General features: G+C 48.4%; 1 protein-coding gene across 2 annotated transcripts in view; it reads left to right on the forward strand.

Annotated features, from left to right (window-relative positions):
• Nucleotides 1–7,010: 7,010 nt before the first annotated feature.
• Slc12a8 (solute carrier family 12 member 8) overlaps nt 7,011–17,885 on the forward strand; it is a 157,082-nt gene continuing 146,207 nt past the window's right edge. The window contains exons 1-2 of one of the 2 annotated variants that reach the window (XM_015993289.3): nt 7,011–7,123; nt 8,554–8,644. In XM_015993289.3, the coding sequence (XP_015848775.3) occupies nt 7,101–7,123; nt 8,554–8,644 (114 nt within the window). In that variant the 5' untranslated portion in view covers nt 7,011–7,100. Of the gene's footprint in view, nt 7,124–7,301; nt 7,381–8,553; nt 8,645–17,885 lie in introns of those variants that run through there. The other variant, XM_076548798.1, reaches the window with a different exon arrangement.

Below are 17,885 nucleotides of genomic sequence, written 5' to 3' on the forward strand. Positions count from 1 at the left end.
ATTCAGTTGACCAACGGAAAAGGAACTAGCCCACAAGGTGGGTAGAAGTGGTGTTAACGTCTGTAGGGAGAACAGTGGTTACAATTTGTGTTTGCCAACAAGTGTGTTACAGAGTCGTCAGGACGCCACTTCAGGAACAGATTGAAAAGCTCAAAGTAGGAGTGATTCTGAAGCTGGAGCGAGTTCATTTGCTGCAGGGGTCTGTGTGTGTGTTGGGGGTATGTGCACACGAGTACAGGTGCCCAGTAGAAGCCAGAAGGTGTCGGATCCCTTTGAAACTCAAGTGACAGGTAGTTGTAATCAGGTAGTTGTAATCTGCCAAACCTGAGTACTAGGAACGAAAGTCCTCTGCAAGGGCAGTGTATGCTTTTAACCAGTGAGCCATTCATTTCTCCAGCCCCCTTAGAGGCAGGCTGAACGCTGCTTTGTATGGCAACATTGAAGGAACAAAAAGCAGAAACACTCTCTAAAAGTAAGGGAATAAATCAATCAAAGTGGAAGTCTGCGATTGCTCACATCTGTTTGGAAGTGGGCTTTTCTTGCTTTTTCTAACTTCTTAGTTGAGCCTTTCATCATCTCATCCCCACTTCCCAACTCTTGCTAGCTCCTTTGTTTTTACTTGGTGGAACAATCATGTATGTGCTGTCACAGGAACATGCTAAAGAACCAAGTTAAGCTATAGAATGCCCTGCCTCATTAAGGTTAACTCGTGTGTGCTTAAATGATAGTAAATAAAAATGCAAATTATTAACCTCTCATGGAGAGAAGATCAGGGACCCATGGTGTTGTTGGTTGGGTCTTTGGTCTTTACTTTGGGGGCCCTGCCGCCCAGTTCCCAAATAAATCATACACAGAGGCTTAGTCTTAATTATGAATGCCTGACCTAAGCTTGGCTTGTTCCTTGCCAGCTTTTCTTAAATTATCCTGTCTACCTTTTGCCTCTGGGCTTTTCCTGTTCTCTTCTGTAAATCTTACTCTTACTCCGTGGCTTGCTTTGTACTGGGTGGCTGGACCCTGGAGTCCTCCTCTTTCTCTGGCTACCTCCCCTTTCAGATTTTTTCCTTATATATATTCTCTCTGCCTGCCAGCCCTGCCTATCCTTTCTCCTGCCTTGCTATTGGCTGTTAAGTTCTTTATTAGACCATCAGGTGTTTTAGACAGGCATAGTAGCACAGCTTCACAGAGTTAAACAAATGCAACATAAAAGTAATATCCCACAACACATGGGTTAGTTTGTAAGCTTCTCAAAGGTATTTAGTTCACAGCCTTAAGCTGCCTCCCATAAACATGCGTCAGTAATCGATGACATGTTTTACATGGTAAAATACCCTTAAAGGTATCAAGGGTACTGTTTGAATTAATCAGAAGTGGCATTAATGAGGCCATGATTGGGTGGAATTCTCCACTTAATGCAACCTTCTATACACAGGATTCCCAAAGGAGATTCGAGAATCCAGGGACAGAAAGAGGTGGAATATACCTGTAATCCCAGCATTCTTGAGGCTGAGGCTAGTGACCTTGTGTTCAAGGCCAGCCTGGACACCATAGTGAGACCCTGTTGCAAAAAAAAAAAAGAAGACAGAATCCAAGGTTACTGGGAAATGAGGGACCGTCTTAAAGACATGTTGGAACTGTTTCCCAAACCTCAATGTGAAAAGGGACAGGGGAGCGGGGCAGGACAAAAAGACGGAGGTTTGCACCCTCAGGCTGAGCAGAGCAGCTTCAGAGTGAATAGACTAGGACGGCCAGGGCTCCATCAATGGCCTAGTGGTTCCAGCCCCTTCCCAGCTGCACAGGGACAAAGGCGGAAGCGGAAGCTGGGGATTTGGTCGATATGCTTCGTACCCTATAGTTGACTACTCAGGGTGAGAACAGGCTTGGGAATGCTACCCCAACCCTTTGGGAACCCTCTTCCCTTGACCACCACCATAGCCTAAGCCATCCCAGGTTTTCCTGGCTTCCTGCAAGTTTCTGTATACCCACACTGGCCTCCAGTCCTTACCCTCGATGGGCCATGTGAAATCCTTTCAGAAGCTCCACAGCTGTCTGGGCCAACTGCGCTCCTGTCCTTGGTCCTGCACAGACGTCTGCTTCCCGGTACCATCCTTCCCCACGAAGGCCTCGGGACTGTCTGCCTTCCCGAAGGTTCTCAGTGCTTGGTCACGGTTCCTCATGCTACAGCGCCTTCTCTCCACATTCTGCTAAATCTCCCCTCTCCATCCTGTCTTTGGATCCTCAGAGGAGCTTATCCTGATTTGACTGATGAGATCACTTTAACTATGAATGAGTTCTCACCACCATGTATGTTTTCCTAACCTGGTCCGCTATCTACAATGCTGTGCTCATCAGTAGGAGAATTTGAGTAATGTCTGTCTTCTTCACCTGTTCAAAGTGGTTTTGCTCCTGTGTCTGTTCCATGTTGACCCCGGTGGTCAGCCATGCACAGGTATTTGATGGGTGTGCCTGAGAAGGACTAGAGATAATGAGGGTGCAAAGAGATCCCCTACAAGGTGCAAGGCCCAGGAGCTTGGGGTTCTGGGATGACAGCATTAGGTGGTCTGGTTTTCAAAATGAAAGGTTTACAGAGGTATAAAACAACAGGCCACACTGCTCCTGGGCCATTTTCAATCCCCAGCAAAATGGCCCATAACTCTTGCAGGTTGGCGTGGCATGTGTTAGTATGAACTCTGTGTAAGGCGTGAGGAGCCTGGGCCTTGAATACATTAAGGACCTTGGGCAAGGTCATAGTAAAAAGAGCCAGGCTCTGGTCCAGGCCTGACTTTGCTCATCTACTCTCTCAACGGTCTGCCATTGGGACCTCTGCGTGTGACCTTTAAGGAGATAACAGAATGCCAATCAGTGCCATTGCAGTCCGGAAAGGCCGCCACTGTCGTCATAAAACAAACAGGACCTCTGCGTATGCTGCTTTCTTAAGCTTCCAGGTCCTGGCCTGTGACAGGTGGCAGGTGGCTGGCACCAGGAGAATGACTTTCTCTTGTTGCAAGGCAAACTCCCAGAGTCAACAAGTGCCTTAGATCCTGGAGGAGACACCAGCTGGACAGGAGCGGGGGACACCTGAGAGAAGGGCCTGCCCTGTGTAGTCAGCCCTGCCCAGGAAGCCAAGCAGGATTCCGTTCTCCCTAGGGTCCTGCCTCTGCTCCTCTAAGACCCAGGAGCTTCCGTGTCCCACGTCCAGGAGTGCCCCGTAGTGCTTCTGACAGGTGTCCCTCCCTTGGGCTTACCCAGGACTTTGAAGCACAATTCAAAACCCAGAAAGGAGCCAGGCAGGGTGACGCACACCTGCAATCCCAAACGAGGCAGGAGAATTGATGAAAGTGTTGAGGTCAGTCTAGGCTACATACTGAGTTCTAGATCAACCTGACTATTCTGAGTAAGACCCTGTGTTAGAAACCACAAATGCAGGACTAGACAGATGGCGGTGAAGAGCATGTACTGCTCCTGCAGAGGACCTGGGCTTGGTTCCTAACGCCTAGGTCGGGAGGCCCACAACCACCTAACTTCAGCTTCAGGGGACCCTTCTGACCTTCAAGGGTTCATGCACACATGTTCATACACACACACACACACACACACACACACACAAGCATGCATGCACATACTCTCAAGTAAATGTAAAAAAATAAATAAATAACAGAACTTTAAACTTTAGAAAATATATTTCAATGACCAGCTAAATATTACCATGGAGCATACTGCCTCTCTCGGGGACAACATTTGCAATCTTTCTGGCCATTAAAGTTTTAATAAGAGGGCTAGAGAGATGGCTCGCTGGTGAAGAACATTGCTGCCCTTCCAAAGGACCTGAGTTCAGTTCCCAGCACCCACATCAGGCGGTTCACAACTGTCTGTAACTCCAGCTCCAGGGCATCTGACACCTCTGGTTTCTGCGGGCACCTGCCCTCGTGTGCACAGATGTGCACACAGACCCACACCTACAGAAAATGAAAAACACTAAATTTTTAAAAATGTACCTAGAGGAAGACAGCCCTGTAGAGTGGTATTTTGGATAAAGACAAAAACTGTAGGACTAGAATTCTGTGATTTTCATAGATGGCTATCCACTGGCCATGGAGGAGTTTAAAGGAAATGTCAATGTGTCCATCTCCACCTCAGACCCGTCAAGTGAGGAGGTCAGAATCCACGGGGCAGGTCCCCAGGTGGGGTGTTCTGAACCCACTCCTAGATGTGGAGGACAGCCGGGGATTGGGAAGCACATGCCAGTCCAGCCAATCCCTCCTTGAGGCGGTTGGCGCTGGAGTCCAGACCGTGAGATATGTTGAACGTTTTCAGCCTGCTTTCACATTTCTGTTCTGCTTTACTCTGCCCAGGCTCCGATTCTCCCCCCACTCCCCCGCGTCAGACTTTCAGACAAAAGAGGTCGTCTTCTAAGACAGTGGTTCTCAACCTTCCTAACGCTGTGACCCTTTAACACAGTTCCTCATATTATGGTGACCCCCCCAACCATAAAATTATTTTTGTCTCTACCCCATAACTGTAATGTAAATAAATACCTGTGTTTTCCAATGGTCTTAGGTGACTCCTGTGAAAATGTTGGACTCCAAGGGGGTCGAGACCCACAGGCTGAGAACCCTCTGCTCTAAGCCATGATTTCTTTGCCAGCCTTCATGCAGAGGGCAGCTCTCCGCGGCAGCCTCTGGAAGGAAGGAAGTGAACGGGGCTTCTACACACAGCTCGGCTGGGTGAAAGGCACAGAGCTACAGCCTCACTCCGGCACTGGTCCACTGGAGCTTGGGTTGTTACTCAGTTGACGAAAAAGAGCTTAATAGCCATATTGTGTGTTTACATAACTGGCTGTGGGCTGGAATAACAGTGAATCCAAACAGCAAAACGGAAAGGAAGTATTTTTTTTTTTGTGGGGAGGTCACTTTTATCGTGGTTGGAATTTTTATGTGATTGCTCTCTATTGCTATGTGACAAATTACTCCCAAACTGATTTGCACCGGACGGTGGTGGCGCACGCCTTTAATCCCAGCACTGGGGAGGCAGAGCCAGGTGGATCTCTGTGAGTTCGAGGCCAGTCTGGGCTACCAAGTGAGTCCCAGGAAAGGTGCAAAGCTACACAGAGAAACCCTGTCTTGAAAAAACAAAAAAAAAAAAACCAAACAAACAAAAATTGATTTGCTTCAAGCAGCCACTATCTTTTATTCAGTCTGTGAGTAAGGAATTCAGAACAAGCACAGCTTGCTCTCCCACCGCCTGGGACCCATCTGCCGGGGGCTGGAATCACTTAGAGGCCTGCTTCACTCACAGTCGGTTAATCCCGGCTATGGCCTGGACCATCTCTCCGCACACCTCACAACGTGGAGTCTCGGCCAGATGAACACCTGCTGCCTTTGTTTTTTGGCCGGTGAAGCCCAACAGCGTTACTTCTTCCATTTCGTTTGCCGGCCGAGGCACTTGTGAAAGCCCACTCGGGTCATGAGAACAAACGGAGGCCCATCTCCTCCGGGAATCTCATTTCCTATTTTAAGAAAAGCAGATGCGAGGGGATGTGTTAGTGCAGCCATCTTGGGAAAATACCATCGGCCCCACGTTATTTGTCTTTCTAACTTTCTTAGTCGTTTCCACTTCAGATTCTAAAGTGACATGTACTTGTTGTAAGGGAAAAAAGTCAATAAAAATCCAGATGTATCTATCAAAGCGGGTTTCCTCTCCTACATCACCATCTTGGCTCCTCGCTGGAGAGAGAAACACAATAGATTGGTGGTGTTTTGTGTGCAAATGATTCGCATAGAGACGTGGATTATGGCACACCACTCACATTGTCCTACATTTTTATTGGATATATGACAGGCAGGGCTCAGTGTCAGTACACAGAAAACCACCTGACAATAAACATTGGCTGTCCTCGTATGCCTCTGTCCTAAAGTGACCAGTCTTCTGCTCATGCGTTTTAGGCTCTCACGTTTTCAAGTATGACAAGTAAATGATGCAGTGAACACCCTTCTAGTAGGTCACATAGGGTGATAGCTTAGAAATGGAGTTTTTTTTTTTTTTTTTTTTTTTTTTATTCTAAGACTATATAAGATACCATTTTTGGGCACAGGAAGGTTTTTTGTGGTTTTTTTTAAAGGTGGTTATTCTTTTTCTTTCTTTCTTTCTTTTTTTTTTTTTTTTTATAAATTAAGTTGACATCAAGCAGGGTATACTATTTTTTTTTTCCTTGCAAACAACTGAGTTTCTCTATTTAGCCTTAAATGACATGAACACACGTGTTCTAAGGTTTAGAAGACACTTAACAAGCTTTGAAGGAAGCAATTCTTTATTTAGAAAAGGGTTAACCGCAGGAAGTAGTGGTTATAAAGAGAGGTGCGTTTCCGTTTCTCAGGTTGTAAACTCAGGCTGAGGTGAACTTGAATGTGGATTTCCCAAAGTTCAGGTTGATGCTCAGCAGGAGGCTCCCCGATCCCGACCCCCCACCCCCACCCCCGACCCGAAGTTGGCAGCAAACAGGAACCTAGTTAAAGTTAAAAAAAGTGAGGAAGGAAGAAAGCTTTACTGGCTGGGCAGGTGACCAGATGGCCATGTGGTGGATCTAGCAGTATACCATCCTGTCTGTCTGTCTGTCCATCGTCTTCTCACAGACGGCTAATCTGTGATTCCTTCTGGGGGGAAGTGGCGGGTCTTGCTTCTGGCAGAGATGGGTTATGAAAACTCCTCTGCAAGCTGGGGATAAAGCTCAGGGGTAGCAGAGAGCCTAGCCGGGACAAAGCTCTGGATTCCACTCCCAGCCCTGGGAAGCCCAAAGTGAAAACGAAACCCCACCAACACATGAAAACCTAGTTTCCTGCAGTGCGGTGCCGATGCTCCCAGCCGAGAATGGACGTTGGGGACTTGGTGCTCAAGTGTGGCGAGCCAGGAACAAAACGATAAATATTGTACTATGCTATTTAGAGGCTGGCTATATCGAGAGGAGACAAAAAGATAGGAAGTGGGTGGGGGCGGGGGAGCGCGCCTTTTCGGTATGGGGGTGATGGAAAGGGCTTTGGACGGAGCGGCGATGGCTTCGTTGCGCAACACGGTGAGCGAGATTAACCACGCTGAACAGTGCGGTGAAAATGGATCAGACGGCAAACTTTACGTAAGACACCTTCGCAGGAACAACTTCGCTGGGGCAGCAAAGAGAGGATAGGGCGCCGCCAGCGTTCCCGGGGCTCTGCCTTCCCTTTGTTTTAAAAGAACAGCCTCTATTTTTAGGTATTTCACACAAAGGCTTGTGGGCGTGGGAAGTACTCCCAGCTGCCCTCCCGTTTCTCAGAAGCCCACATGGAAGCCTCGCAAGTTATTTAAGGTTTCGGAACTATGCCAGCTTGAAAATGGAGATGATTTAATCTCTCTGTAGGTTAATTCCCCTCTCCCCACTGCACCCCCAGACCCTGGGAACCTTATTTCACCCCTAGGGAAGGCAGTTCGCGGGGGGGGGGGGGGGTCCTTACTGAAGTGGTGAGGGTCATCCCCCTGCCTCTCAAGCATGCCTGGGGCGCTTTCATGTCCCTAGAAGCTCCATCCCCTGCCTGTTCGGTGACACCTGGCTGAACCGCCGCCCTTCAGGACAGGTGGTGCCCGGGGCCCGGGTCTCCGGTCCAGATGCTGTGCGGGGGCGCTGGGGCGGGGTGCGTGAGCCGCAAGGCAGGTGACCCGGAGCGCGGCCACGTGGCGGGGCGGGGTGGGGCGGGCGGGGCCGCGGGAGCCCGGGCAGGAGCAGGTGAGGGCGGAGGGCAAGTGCGGCCGGGGTCGTGAGGACCTGACCCTGGCCCCCAAAGCCTCACCCCGCAGCCCTCAGCTCTTCTTGGGGTGATGCGTCCCACACCCAGACCTTGGACGGGAATCTTCCCCAGTTCCTCTCCCTTCATTCGCTCTGGAATCTTCTCCCCGCAGGATGGGGGAGCAGGGTCCCCTCCGCCCTTCTCTCTCGCTCCTTTTCTTCTTCCAAAGGACAGGTTCCCCCAGGAAAGCCAGGGCCGACTCCTCTGGTGGGCCAGAACTTCGCTGACTGGGCATCTTTTTCTCACCTGCCCTGTGCTGGCCAGGCTCTGGGGGGACTCTCAAGACACCCCCCCCCCCCAATCTTCCCTTTCCCCCTCTGCCTAGGGTCCATTCCACCTTCACTCACCACCAGCACGGGTTCCAGCGAGACCGCCCTTTGCTCTGGACAACGTGTTCCCAAGGCTTAGGGAATGGAGTGTGGGGCTGTGTCTTTAAGGGCTGGGCGGCTGGACAGTCACCCTCCACCCCATCCCCGTCCCCCGCCCCATATTTCAGGAGTTCTAGGAGGCGGGAGTTGTAGGGGTTCCTGTGGCTTCGGTACAGCAGGAAATGAGCAGGTGGGCTCTGGATCATGATTGAGGTACCAAAGGGGCCACTGGGGACGGAGTCCCTAGATGGGGTCAGAACAAGGTCTCTGCTTCACTCAGGGTCTTACTTACTTAGTGCAAAGGAAGGCTGGACAGAGGAGAGAAGCCGCAAGGGAGGGAGGAGCTGGCCTGACCAAGAGTGATGTTTGCTTTCCAGGTGGTCCCCCCACCTAGAGTATCAGGACCTCACTTCCTGGAGAATGGCCCAGAGGTCTCCACAGGAACTCTTTCATGAAGCAGCCCAGCAGGTAAGCCTGGTGTAGGGATGGTGATGGAGCTGCCCGAGGCGTGTGAGCCAGGTGCCATCAGGCCAGGAGCAGAGGGGGCAGTGCAAGATTTTTAAATCTCAGAAGTTTACTTAGGCGTCGAGAAAATACTATGGGCAACCTTTAACCATGTGCAGAAAGTCTTCTTTGGCATTATTTGCAATGCTCTTGGTCCTCCATCCGCCACCTTGTCATGGGGCATCTTCCTGGAACGGAGCAGACTCAGATGTTGTGAACTCCTTTTAATATCGAATCAGACCGATGTGAGAAAATAAGTTGATTTCTGGGAAGAGCTCGTCTACTGAAGTCAGAGGGGTTCTGGGCTCCCTGATGTCTGTTTGTTCGTTTCTTAAGCCCTTCCTGCTGGTTATTAGTTACAGTAAATATTCAGCGTGTGGTCGGTATGGAATTGAAGGCTTGATCCCTTAAGAAACGAAAGCCCATACCTAGGTGCTGATAAGATCTCTGCCAGCTGTGTTCACTCACCCTGGCGGTTCATTGCCCTTGGATTTCACCAATGCTTTGTAGTGAGGCGGGGAGGTTTTCCTGCATTCCCAGAGGGAATAAGCCCTTCAGAAGGGGAGAATCAACTCAGAGCCTCTGCAGATAGCAAGAGCGGGGTCTGGAGCCCAAAGTCAGGAGGTGGTAGGGGAGTCCAAACTGTTCACCCCCTTGTCATATGCGCAGGTGTGTGTGTGATGGAAAGCTGCCTGGTGACAGGCAGGCAGTAAATGCTCAGTAAAATAAATATACTGCTCCTCTCCCTCATCGGGCGCGCAGAATTTATTCCCCTGGCCTTGTCACTGACTCTCAGTCCTCACACGGCCCTGGGAGTGGTCAGGCTGCTTAGACATGAATGAGTAGGAACTTAGAGGGTACTTCATCACAGGCTGGGGTGTAGCTCAGAGGTACAGTACTTGCTCAGTGCATCCCACTGCAAAAAGACCAAATGAAACACAGCAAGATAATTACTCCTGGCTAGAGCTGTCGATTCCTGGGCAGAGGGGCTTGGGGCCATGTTCTTGGTGTGCTTGGGGGACCCTAAGCGAGCTTCTTCTTTTTATTTTTATTTATTTATTTATTGGTTTTTCGAGACAGGGTTTCTCTGTGTAGCTTTGTGCCTTTCCTAGGACTCACTTGGTAGCCCAGGCTGGCCTCGAACTCACAGAGATCCGCCTGCCTCTGCCTCCCGAGTGCTGGGATTAAAGGCGTGCGCCACCACCGCCCGGCTTCTTTTTATTTTTACATTACACTGTATCTATTTATTTGTGTGCGCGCGCGCATGCCACTGCGTGAGTGTGGAGGTCAGGGGCCAGCTGGCAGAAGTCAGGGTTCGGGTCGGCAGCTGCTCTTTTACCCACTGAGTCCTGTCACTGGCCCTCAGAGAGCTTCCTTTGTCCAGGGTCACATATGTGTTGGCTTTGACCAGTCTCTCACATAGTTCCCCTGTGTGTTCTTCGGGTAATAAGACCCAGTATGTGCCAGGCGTGGCCTCAGTCCTGTAATCCAAGCACTTTGGGGACTAAGGCAGGATGATTTTTGAGCTCAAATTCAGTCTGGGCTACATAGCAATACCATATTTTAAAAGAGAGAGAGAGAGAGAGAGAGAGAGAGAGAGAGAGAGAGAATGTGATTACATACTCTCAACATTTGTTTATGGTCTATCCTTTGTTGTTGTCAAATATTTATTTATTTATTATGTATACAGTGTTCTGCCTGCATGTATGCCTGCCCGCTAGAAGAGGGTACCAGATCTCATTACAGATGGTTGTGAGCCTCCATGTGGTTACTGGGAATTGAACTCAGGACCTCTGGAAGGGCAGCCTGTGCTCTTAACCTCTGAGCCATCTCTCCATCCCCTATGGTTTATTCTTAATAAGCACTGTGTTGATCATGAAGAAGAATCCCAGGTAGGAAACAGGAGGTCTCAAGGGAGTCTAACAGGATGAACGAAGAAGACAACCCGGTTCTGTCTGAGGGGATATGATCGGGTGAGCTCTGGTCCTCTCTCCCCTGCTGAAAACCTTCAGAGGCTCCCTATATCCACCACGAAGTTGGGAGTCCTCTACTCACGCCTGCGCGGCCTGGTGTGGTCTGAATCTCCAGCATCTCCCTCTCCTCACTCTACCTCCCAGGCAGACCACGCCACACCCCAGAGCTGTGTCTTCCTCTGGTCTTAGCTGATCCTTTCTCACTAGACTGGTTCTCGTTGGAACCCTCCCAGTACCCGAGCAGCGCCTGGCATCTAAGTGGACAGTGAACGTCAGTTGACTGGCCAAACGAACCAACAAAAGGCAGTGATGGTGCCAAGCCAGTCAGCTCCAGTTTCCAAGGAGAACGTCCACTTTCAAAAAGTGTGCAAATGTTGTCCTTTATGTAAATGGTTGCTGCCTTTTAAGCCACAGCTCTCTGAGTCAGCAACCGCAAATCCTCCGCTGCCAGCAGCGATTAGGCCGCAAGGGCCGAGGGAAATCTGTTTCCTCATGCTCCAACTCTCACAAAGCTACAAAGGGAACTTAACAAAACCTCTCTCCCTCTAAAGAACTCAAGATTCAAAGGTTAAGGTGGAATTCTGTTCACCCAGGGCTCCTTCTGCAACATTGGGGCATCCATCTCCCCATTTGATAGACTTCTCAGTGAAGCAGGAAATTTGAAGGACTGTCCTGCCTCGTATCGGCAAAGTTCATCAATCGCTTTTCTCTGTGTCCTGCAGAATGCCTGACGGACTCTTCTGTGAAGCAGGAATTTTGAAGGACTGTCCTGCCTTGTTTCGGCAAAGTTCAACAGTCTTTTTCCTGTGTGTCCTGACAGCTATCTTTTGCTTCTCAGCAGTCAAAAAGTTCAGAGTCAACACAGACAGGATTCAGACTACCTGTGTATTTCCCACCTTCCGTGGCTTTTTTCTTTTACTCTCTCTTTAAAGAATTTATTTTATAAACTATTGGGTCTTTTTTCCCTATGACTATACCCTTTTCCTTTTTTTTTTTTAAAGAATGGAATTATTTATTTATTTATTTATTTATTTATTTATTTATTTATTTATTTATTTATTATGTATACAGTGTTCTGCCTGCATATATGCCTGCAGGCCAGAAGAGGGCACCAGATCTCATTACAGGTGGTTGTGAGCCACCATGTGGTTGCTGGGAATTGAACTCAGGACCTCTGGAAGAGCAGTCAGTGCTCTTAACCTCTGAGCCATCTCTCCAGACCCGAAATCCATCACTTTTTAAAGAGTTTTAAAAGTTATGTGTATGTGCTTGTGATTGAACTCCTCTGCTGCAAGCCTTTAAGTAGCCCCTCTTACCTCAGTTTCCAGTTCAAGCTTTTTGTTGTGGCCATCAAACCCACTGAGATCTGACCAGCTACCCCTCCCATTGTACCTGGGCCACTGCACTTGCTGCATAGCATGGCGATGAGTCATTTCTGTCCTCTTTCTTTAGGGGAGCATCGGGAGCATCCTCAATGCTCACCCATGCTGGTTGTGTGTCTGGGATTGGCTACGCTGCCATTTGCCTTGGGTCTTGAAGTGTTGGTAGAACTAGGGCACGTGTTAAATTTGGGAAACGCATCCTAGACGAGAGAGGAAGAAAATGATGATAGCCAATTAGTGAGCACTTTCTTCTTCTAAGCACTTAATATCCTTGACCTTCACATTCTGGGATGGGTCCAATTACTTTGGTTTGATTGACAAGGACTGGAGGAGCACTTCAAGTGCAGGCATATCATCTTTTCTGGTCTATGCCTTCTACTCCAAAGTTACGAAGAAATCTACCCAGACAGTAAATCAAGGCCTCTGTGGGAGACAGAGTAGCAAGGCGGCTAATGTCTTTGAAGCTGAACTCTGGGAGTGGCTGGCCCTCAGTAAATGTCCCTTTACTCCAGCCATGGTGATTGGAAATTCTGGGAAGAGCTTTGGGACCTGAATGGTTTAAGGAGGTGGAGCCCAGTAGAAAGATGGGCTAGGGGGTGTTGGGCAAACCCTTCAGTCTTGACCTCCTTTCTCTTCATCACCATGAGTAGGAAGCAGCCCAGGGCTGTGAGTTAGGGAGAGAAGTGGAGGACTGGATTCTTGGTTTAGCTTTAAGCTTTGAGGATTAAATAGGGGTAGGAGTGTGTGTGTGTGTGTGTGTGTGTGTGTGTGTGTGTGTGTGTGTGTGTGTGTGTGTGATGTGTGTGTGTGTGATGTGTGTGTGTGTGTGTGTGTGTGTGTGATGTGTGTGTGTGTGTGTGTGTGTGTGTGTGTGTGTGTGTAATGAAATCACTGAGAAGGGGTTGTAGATTTAAGGGTTAGCAGTCTGATGGTCAAGGTCACGGTGCAGCAGCCTGGGCTCAATGCTGACTCTACCCTCTGTGAGTTTGGGCAGGTTTCTTACATCACTGACCCTGTTTCCTCACCTTTGAAATGGCTATAATGACCGAGCCTCTTCTAACGATTAAGAAACGTAAAGGAGAAAATTCATGTAAATTATCACATGGGACTTGGTTCATAGTAAGCCTTCGGTAAACAGGGGCCAGAAATAGCCCTAAGGTAGGGAGGCGACATTTAGTCCATGGGGCAGCTGTATACATGACCAGGAGGACCAGCTGGCAAATGGACGCATGATTTAGCACAGCGAAGTCAGGCAGAAAAAGGACAAAGGCAGGAATGTCAGATCCAGCGTGGCCCTGGGGAGGAAGTGCTCCCCGGTGTCTGAGCCTGCCGGGGTCCCAGACTGTGGACCTCGCCCCCCATCCTGCCCTTGTCTCTTATGATGTTTGCCCAGCAATGCTGCACTTACAGCTCTTCCCTCTGCCTTCTCCAGTCCACGTAAGTTAGCTTGACCAGTAATGGAAAGAAAGTCGGGTCAAGTTAGAGCGCAGTGGTCAGCCATAAGATAGTGCTGGTAAGAGAGATGTCTTAGTCGGGGTGACTACCGCCGTGATGAAACACCATGACCCAGGACAACGTGGGGAGGAAAGGGTTCCTTTGGCTTACACTTGTATTTCACAAGTTCATCATGTAAGTCAGTCAAGGCAGGAACCTGGAGGCAGGAGCTGATGCAGAGGCCATGGATGGGTGCTGCTTACTGGCTTGAACCTGATGGCTCGCTCAGCCTGCTTTCTTATAGAACCCAGGACCACCAGCCCAGGGGTGGCATCACCCACAATGGACTGGGCCCCTCCCACATCAGTCATTGATTATGACAATGCCCTATAGGCATGTCTGATTTTATGGAAACGTGAGGTTCCCTCCTCTCAGATGACTCCAGCTTGTGTCAAGTTGACATAAAAACTGGCTAGCACAGGCCGGGCGGTGGTGGCGCACGCCTTTAATCCCAGCACTCGGGAGGCAGAGACAGGTGGATCTCTGTGAGTTTGAGGCCAGCCTGGGCTACCAAGTGAGTAAGTGAGTCCCAGGAAAGGCGCAAAGCTACACAGAGAAACCCTGTCTGGAAAAAAAAAAAAAAAATCCTGGCTAGCACAAGAGGCAAATCAAAGCAAACATGTCAGGGGACGGGCGGTCCTCAGAGATCCTATGGCCCAGCCTCTTGCTTAGCATGTCAGAGAATAAGCCCAGAGATGTCAAATTGCTTGCTCTAAAACCTGTAACATGTAAGGAGTGTCAGGGCTAGGCTGGAGCCAAGTGATGACTTCAAAATGCAGTCAGGGATGATCCAGTCTCCAAGTTACAGTATTCTACCTTCCACACATGGGTGCTGGACTGTATCATTAAAAAACAAAACAAAAAGAAAACTCTCCGCTCTCATTTCTGAGTCCCTATTAGCCAGTCCTCACCAGGTTTGGTCAGGTGGCCAAAGTCAGGGATGAGAGGGACCCAAGACTTCCGCTGGGGTTCTGCAGGAACAGGAAGGCAGGGTGTATTGAACAGTTTGGAATGGGCCAGTCTGAAGAATTTCTCTGGACTCTGGATTGTAGCAGTGGTCTCTATTTCCCTAGTAACTGGCCCTGGGATAGTTTAAGTCCAAAGAAATATTGACTTGGTGTTCAAGAGTTCGTGACTGCGGCTGTAGACTCAGAGTAGGTTTGTTTACAGATGGAAGGCACATTCCTGGCTAAGCCGTGGCTCTCTGTGATAGCCAGCAGGATTTGATTTTGCCTACTTGTGAATGGGTGGATGGCTCGGGTTACTTAAAATATTTGCATTGCCTTTTGGAACATTTCATCCATGGCCAGAAGCAGGGGGAGACTGCTCTCTTTGTCACTCTATGTTAGATTGGGGTTTGTAAGGAGGAGTCTAGATGTTAACGACGCTGAAGTACTATTCTTGTAATTTCAGGGAGGTGCCACTAGGTGGTGCTTAGGCGCTGGTCTGACTTCCTACTGGGGGGGGGGCTGCTATCTGAGTTTTAGCTTCATTTCATACTTTTTCTGACCAAAATATCTCTCTTTATGAATGAAAATGAAAGAAAAGGAGGAGGACATGACTACTACAGTATGGAGATGTTCATTGTAGATACAGTGGAGAAAGCAGGCAGAGGGAGGAGTCCAGGCTGAGCATGGCTGGCAGGCTAAACCAAACCTCAAGAGGAAAGAGGGGAAGGATGAGCAAAAGAGAGCCGCCAACCAAAAGACGCTGCCTAGGCCACGAAGCCAGGAGACCCGAATGGCTGATTTATATAGCGATCAGGATTAGGGAGGGGAAGCGGAAGCCCAGCCCTGGAAGGGGAGAGGTTTAGGGTAGGGGGCGGAGTAAGAAGGGCTGGGAGGAGCCACAGGTGCTGAGCCGGGAGGAGCCATAGGTACAGCGTGATGCTGGGAGAGCTGGCCAGCATCCGCTTTGATATGTTAGCAGGCACCTAAATTAGCCATTTGCCCTCGGGTTTCTGAGACCTAACACCTCAGATTAATAGCTTACACACTATAGCTCTATATTCATAAAGCAGTGTGAATTGTGCTAAGCAAATACACATATCTCCGTATACTTCAACTGAATATCTCCTTTTGCTCTTCAATAATCATGAAGTATAATTACATCTATTACAAATCAACTTCAGATTTTCCCGTCTGGAGGTTTAACGCCCTATTCAGAAGGTGCAGTGTGGTGGCGGTGGTACAGGATAGTTTTACAGGAATAGTCTTTGGAGGCAGCACTCAGGCAGCGTGCAATGCACGCCAGAGAGGACAGTGATTTGAGCTACCACTTCTCAGGGGGAAAGATCCTGTGTTAGTCAGGGCCTGTCACTACAAGGAAATCCCTGAGCCAAGTAACTTACAGAGCTTTTCTTCCCCACAAGCAAAAACCAAAACCAACCAAACAAAAAAGAATGGGGATAGAGGGATTAAACAACCCCTCATTTATATGAAAATTTGGGATGCTCTTCCTAGCTCCCCCCCACACCTTGTAAACCACACCTGTGGTCGCCATGGTTACTGGCTGTACAAGTGCGGGAGCTTACTGACCCGCCAGGGGCTGTGGAGACCTAGCACCCTTCTGTAAGCAGGAAATAATTGTGTCCTTGCTGTAACAAGAATTCCCATATTTACAGATTTTTAACTCAAAGAAAACAATGTCATGGCTCATTTGAGACATTTTAATTTTATGTGGCTCTTGGTTAACGAATAATGGGAAACAATAGCAAATTACAATTCATTTTAAAGGCACAGAGGCCGTGGGAGCAGGCATTCATTTTACAAAGGGCTTCATGCAACGCGTTTAAAATGTGATTTGGAAGGAAGAAATTGTCCTTGTGACCCAGCCACTGAATACCATAAACAGATTTACTGACATCAGCTCAGCAAAATAAAGCCAAACAAACAAACGAAAAACAAAAACCCGGATCTGTTTAAAATATTTCTAATATGCAGTTGTTTTTTCTTGAAATAAAAACCAAGTGTTTTTGTCATTGAAGTACTTCATGCGTGCAGGAAGAAGCCCTTAAGCATACACAAGGGCATGCTGTCAAAATCCCCTTCTTCCCTGCGGTTTCCCAGGGCCGCCACCGCAAGCTTTCTGGTCTCTGTTTCCTCTGCTGCCGATCATTAGCACTTGAAATAAAATACTGATACCTCAGTTTCCGGGTTATTAATTTACTACCCGTTTACTTATTGCTTCCTGATACCAAAAATAAGACCTTGGCACACCTGCCGACCGTCGTCCCCCGCTCTCCTCTCTTTTCTGAGTTTCGTCGGCTGGCTTGTGGTTTTGACATGGTTGAGGCTTACATGTCTGTGTTTTCTGTAACTGTAATGAGCACTTTCTTCCTTAATACAGTTGGTTCTAAGTTTTAAGCCAGCGAACGGTGTTTCTATGGTGAGGTTGTGCGCATGCGTTCGACTGGATCACCAAGGGGCCCCACAGACTGGATGCCTTTGCTGTCTGAAGTCTTGATTTCTTTCTTTTTTTCCACTTGCTCATACGCTGCTATCTTGATTTTTTTATACCCTTGTCACCTTTGGGGGGGTTCTTTTATCTTTTGATTGACTCATTTTTTCCCCCCACTCATGGATCAGAGGTAACAAATTAGTCTTTCGTTTCTGACATAGAAACTAGGGGTGTTTTTTCCCCTTCTTCTCTTGTACTTCAAAAATGACATTTTGCAGCAGATTGAATACAGAATACATATGAAAATATGAAAAGCCAGGGCTGCTCTCAGGCTGCATATTAAGATTTGTAAAGTGTCTATCACTGTCTTTCTTCTCACAATAAAAAATGATTTTGTGTTGCAAAATAGTTCTTCCACTAAAGCCATCTATCTTATTAAGAAAAAAACTGTTACATTAAATAAATTCTTAAACATCTTGAGTTCTTAATATGGTAAATATTGGATAGATTCTAGTCCACATAAGCAAATCCTCTGCTTCCCAAGTGCTGGGATCAAAGCTGTGCATGACCATGCTTGGCTGATTTTTTTGTTTGTTTGTTTGTTTGTTTGGTTTGTTTTTGTGAGACAAGTTTTCACTCTGTAGTCCCCACTGGCCTGGGACTCACTGTGTAGCCCAAACTAATGGCAGTCCTCCTGCTTTGGACTCCCAAGTGCCAGGATTACCGGTACAAGTCACCATGCCCAGCTGAACGTGATAGTCTTTAAATACGCGTCCAGTTGTTTGGTAGAGTGTTCTGAAGATTGTGACCTGCTCCTTCATGCTTAGGTTGTGAGTCAAGCACGCTGACAGGAACCCCACTGATGTGGGGGTGTGTTCTCCAGGCATTGTGGTCCCACGGTGATGTCACCTGGTACATCAGGTGGAGTCTTGTAGGTGTACCCAACCGTCTTATTAA

The sequence above is a fragment of the Peromyscus maniculatus genome, chromosome 12, assembly GCF_049852395.1.
Source record: "Peromyscus maniculatus bairdii isolate BWxNUB_F1_BW_parent chromosome 12, HU_Pman_BW_mat_3.1, whole genome shotgun sequence".
Taxonomy (NCBI): domain Eukaryota; kingdom Metazoa; phylum Chordata; class Mammalia; order Rodentia; family Cricetidae; genus Peromyscus; species Peromyscus maniculatus.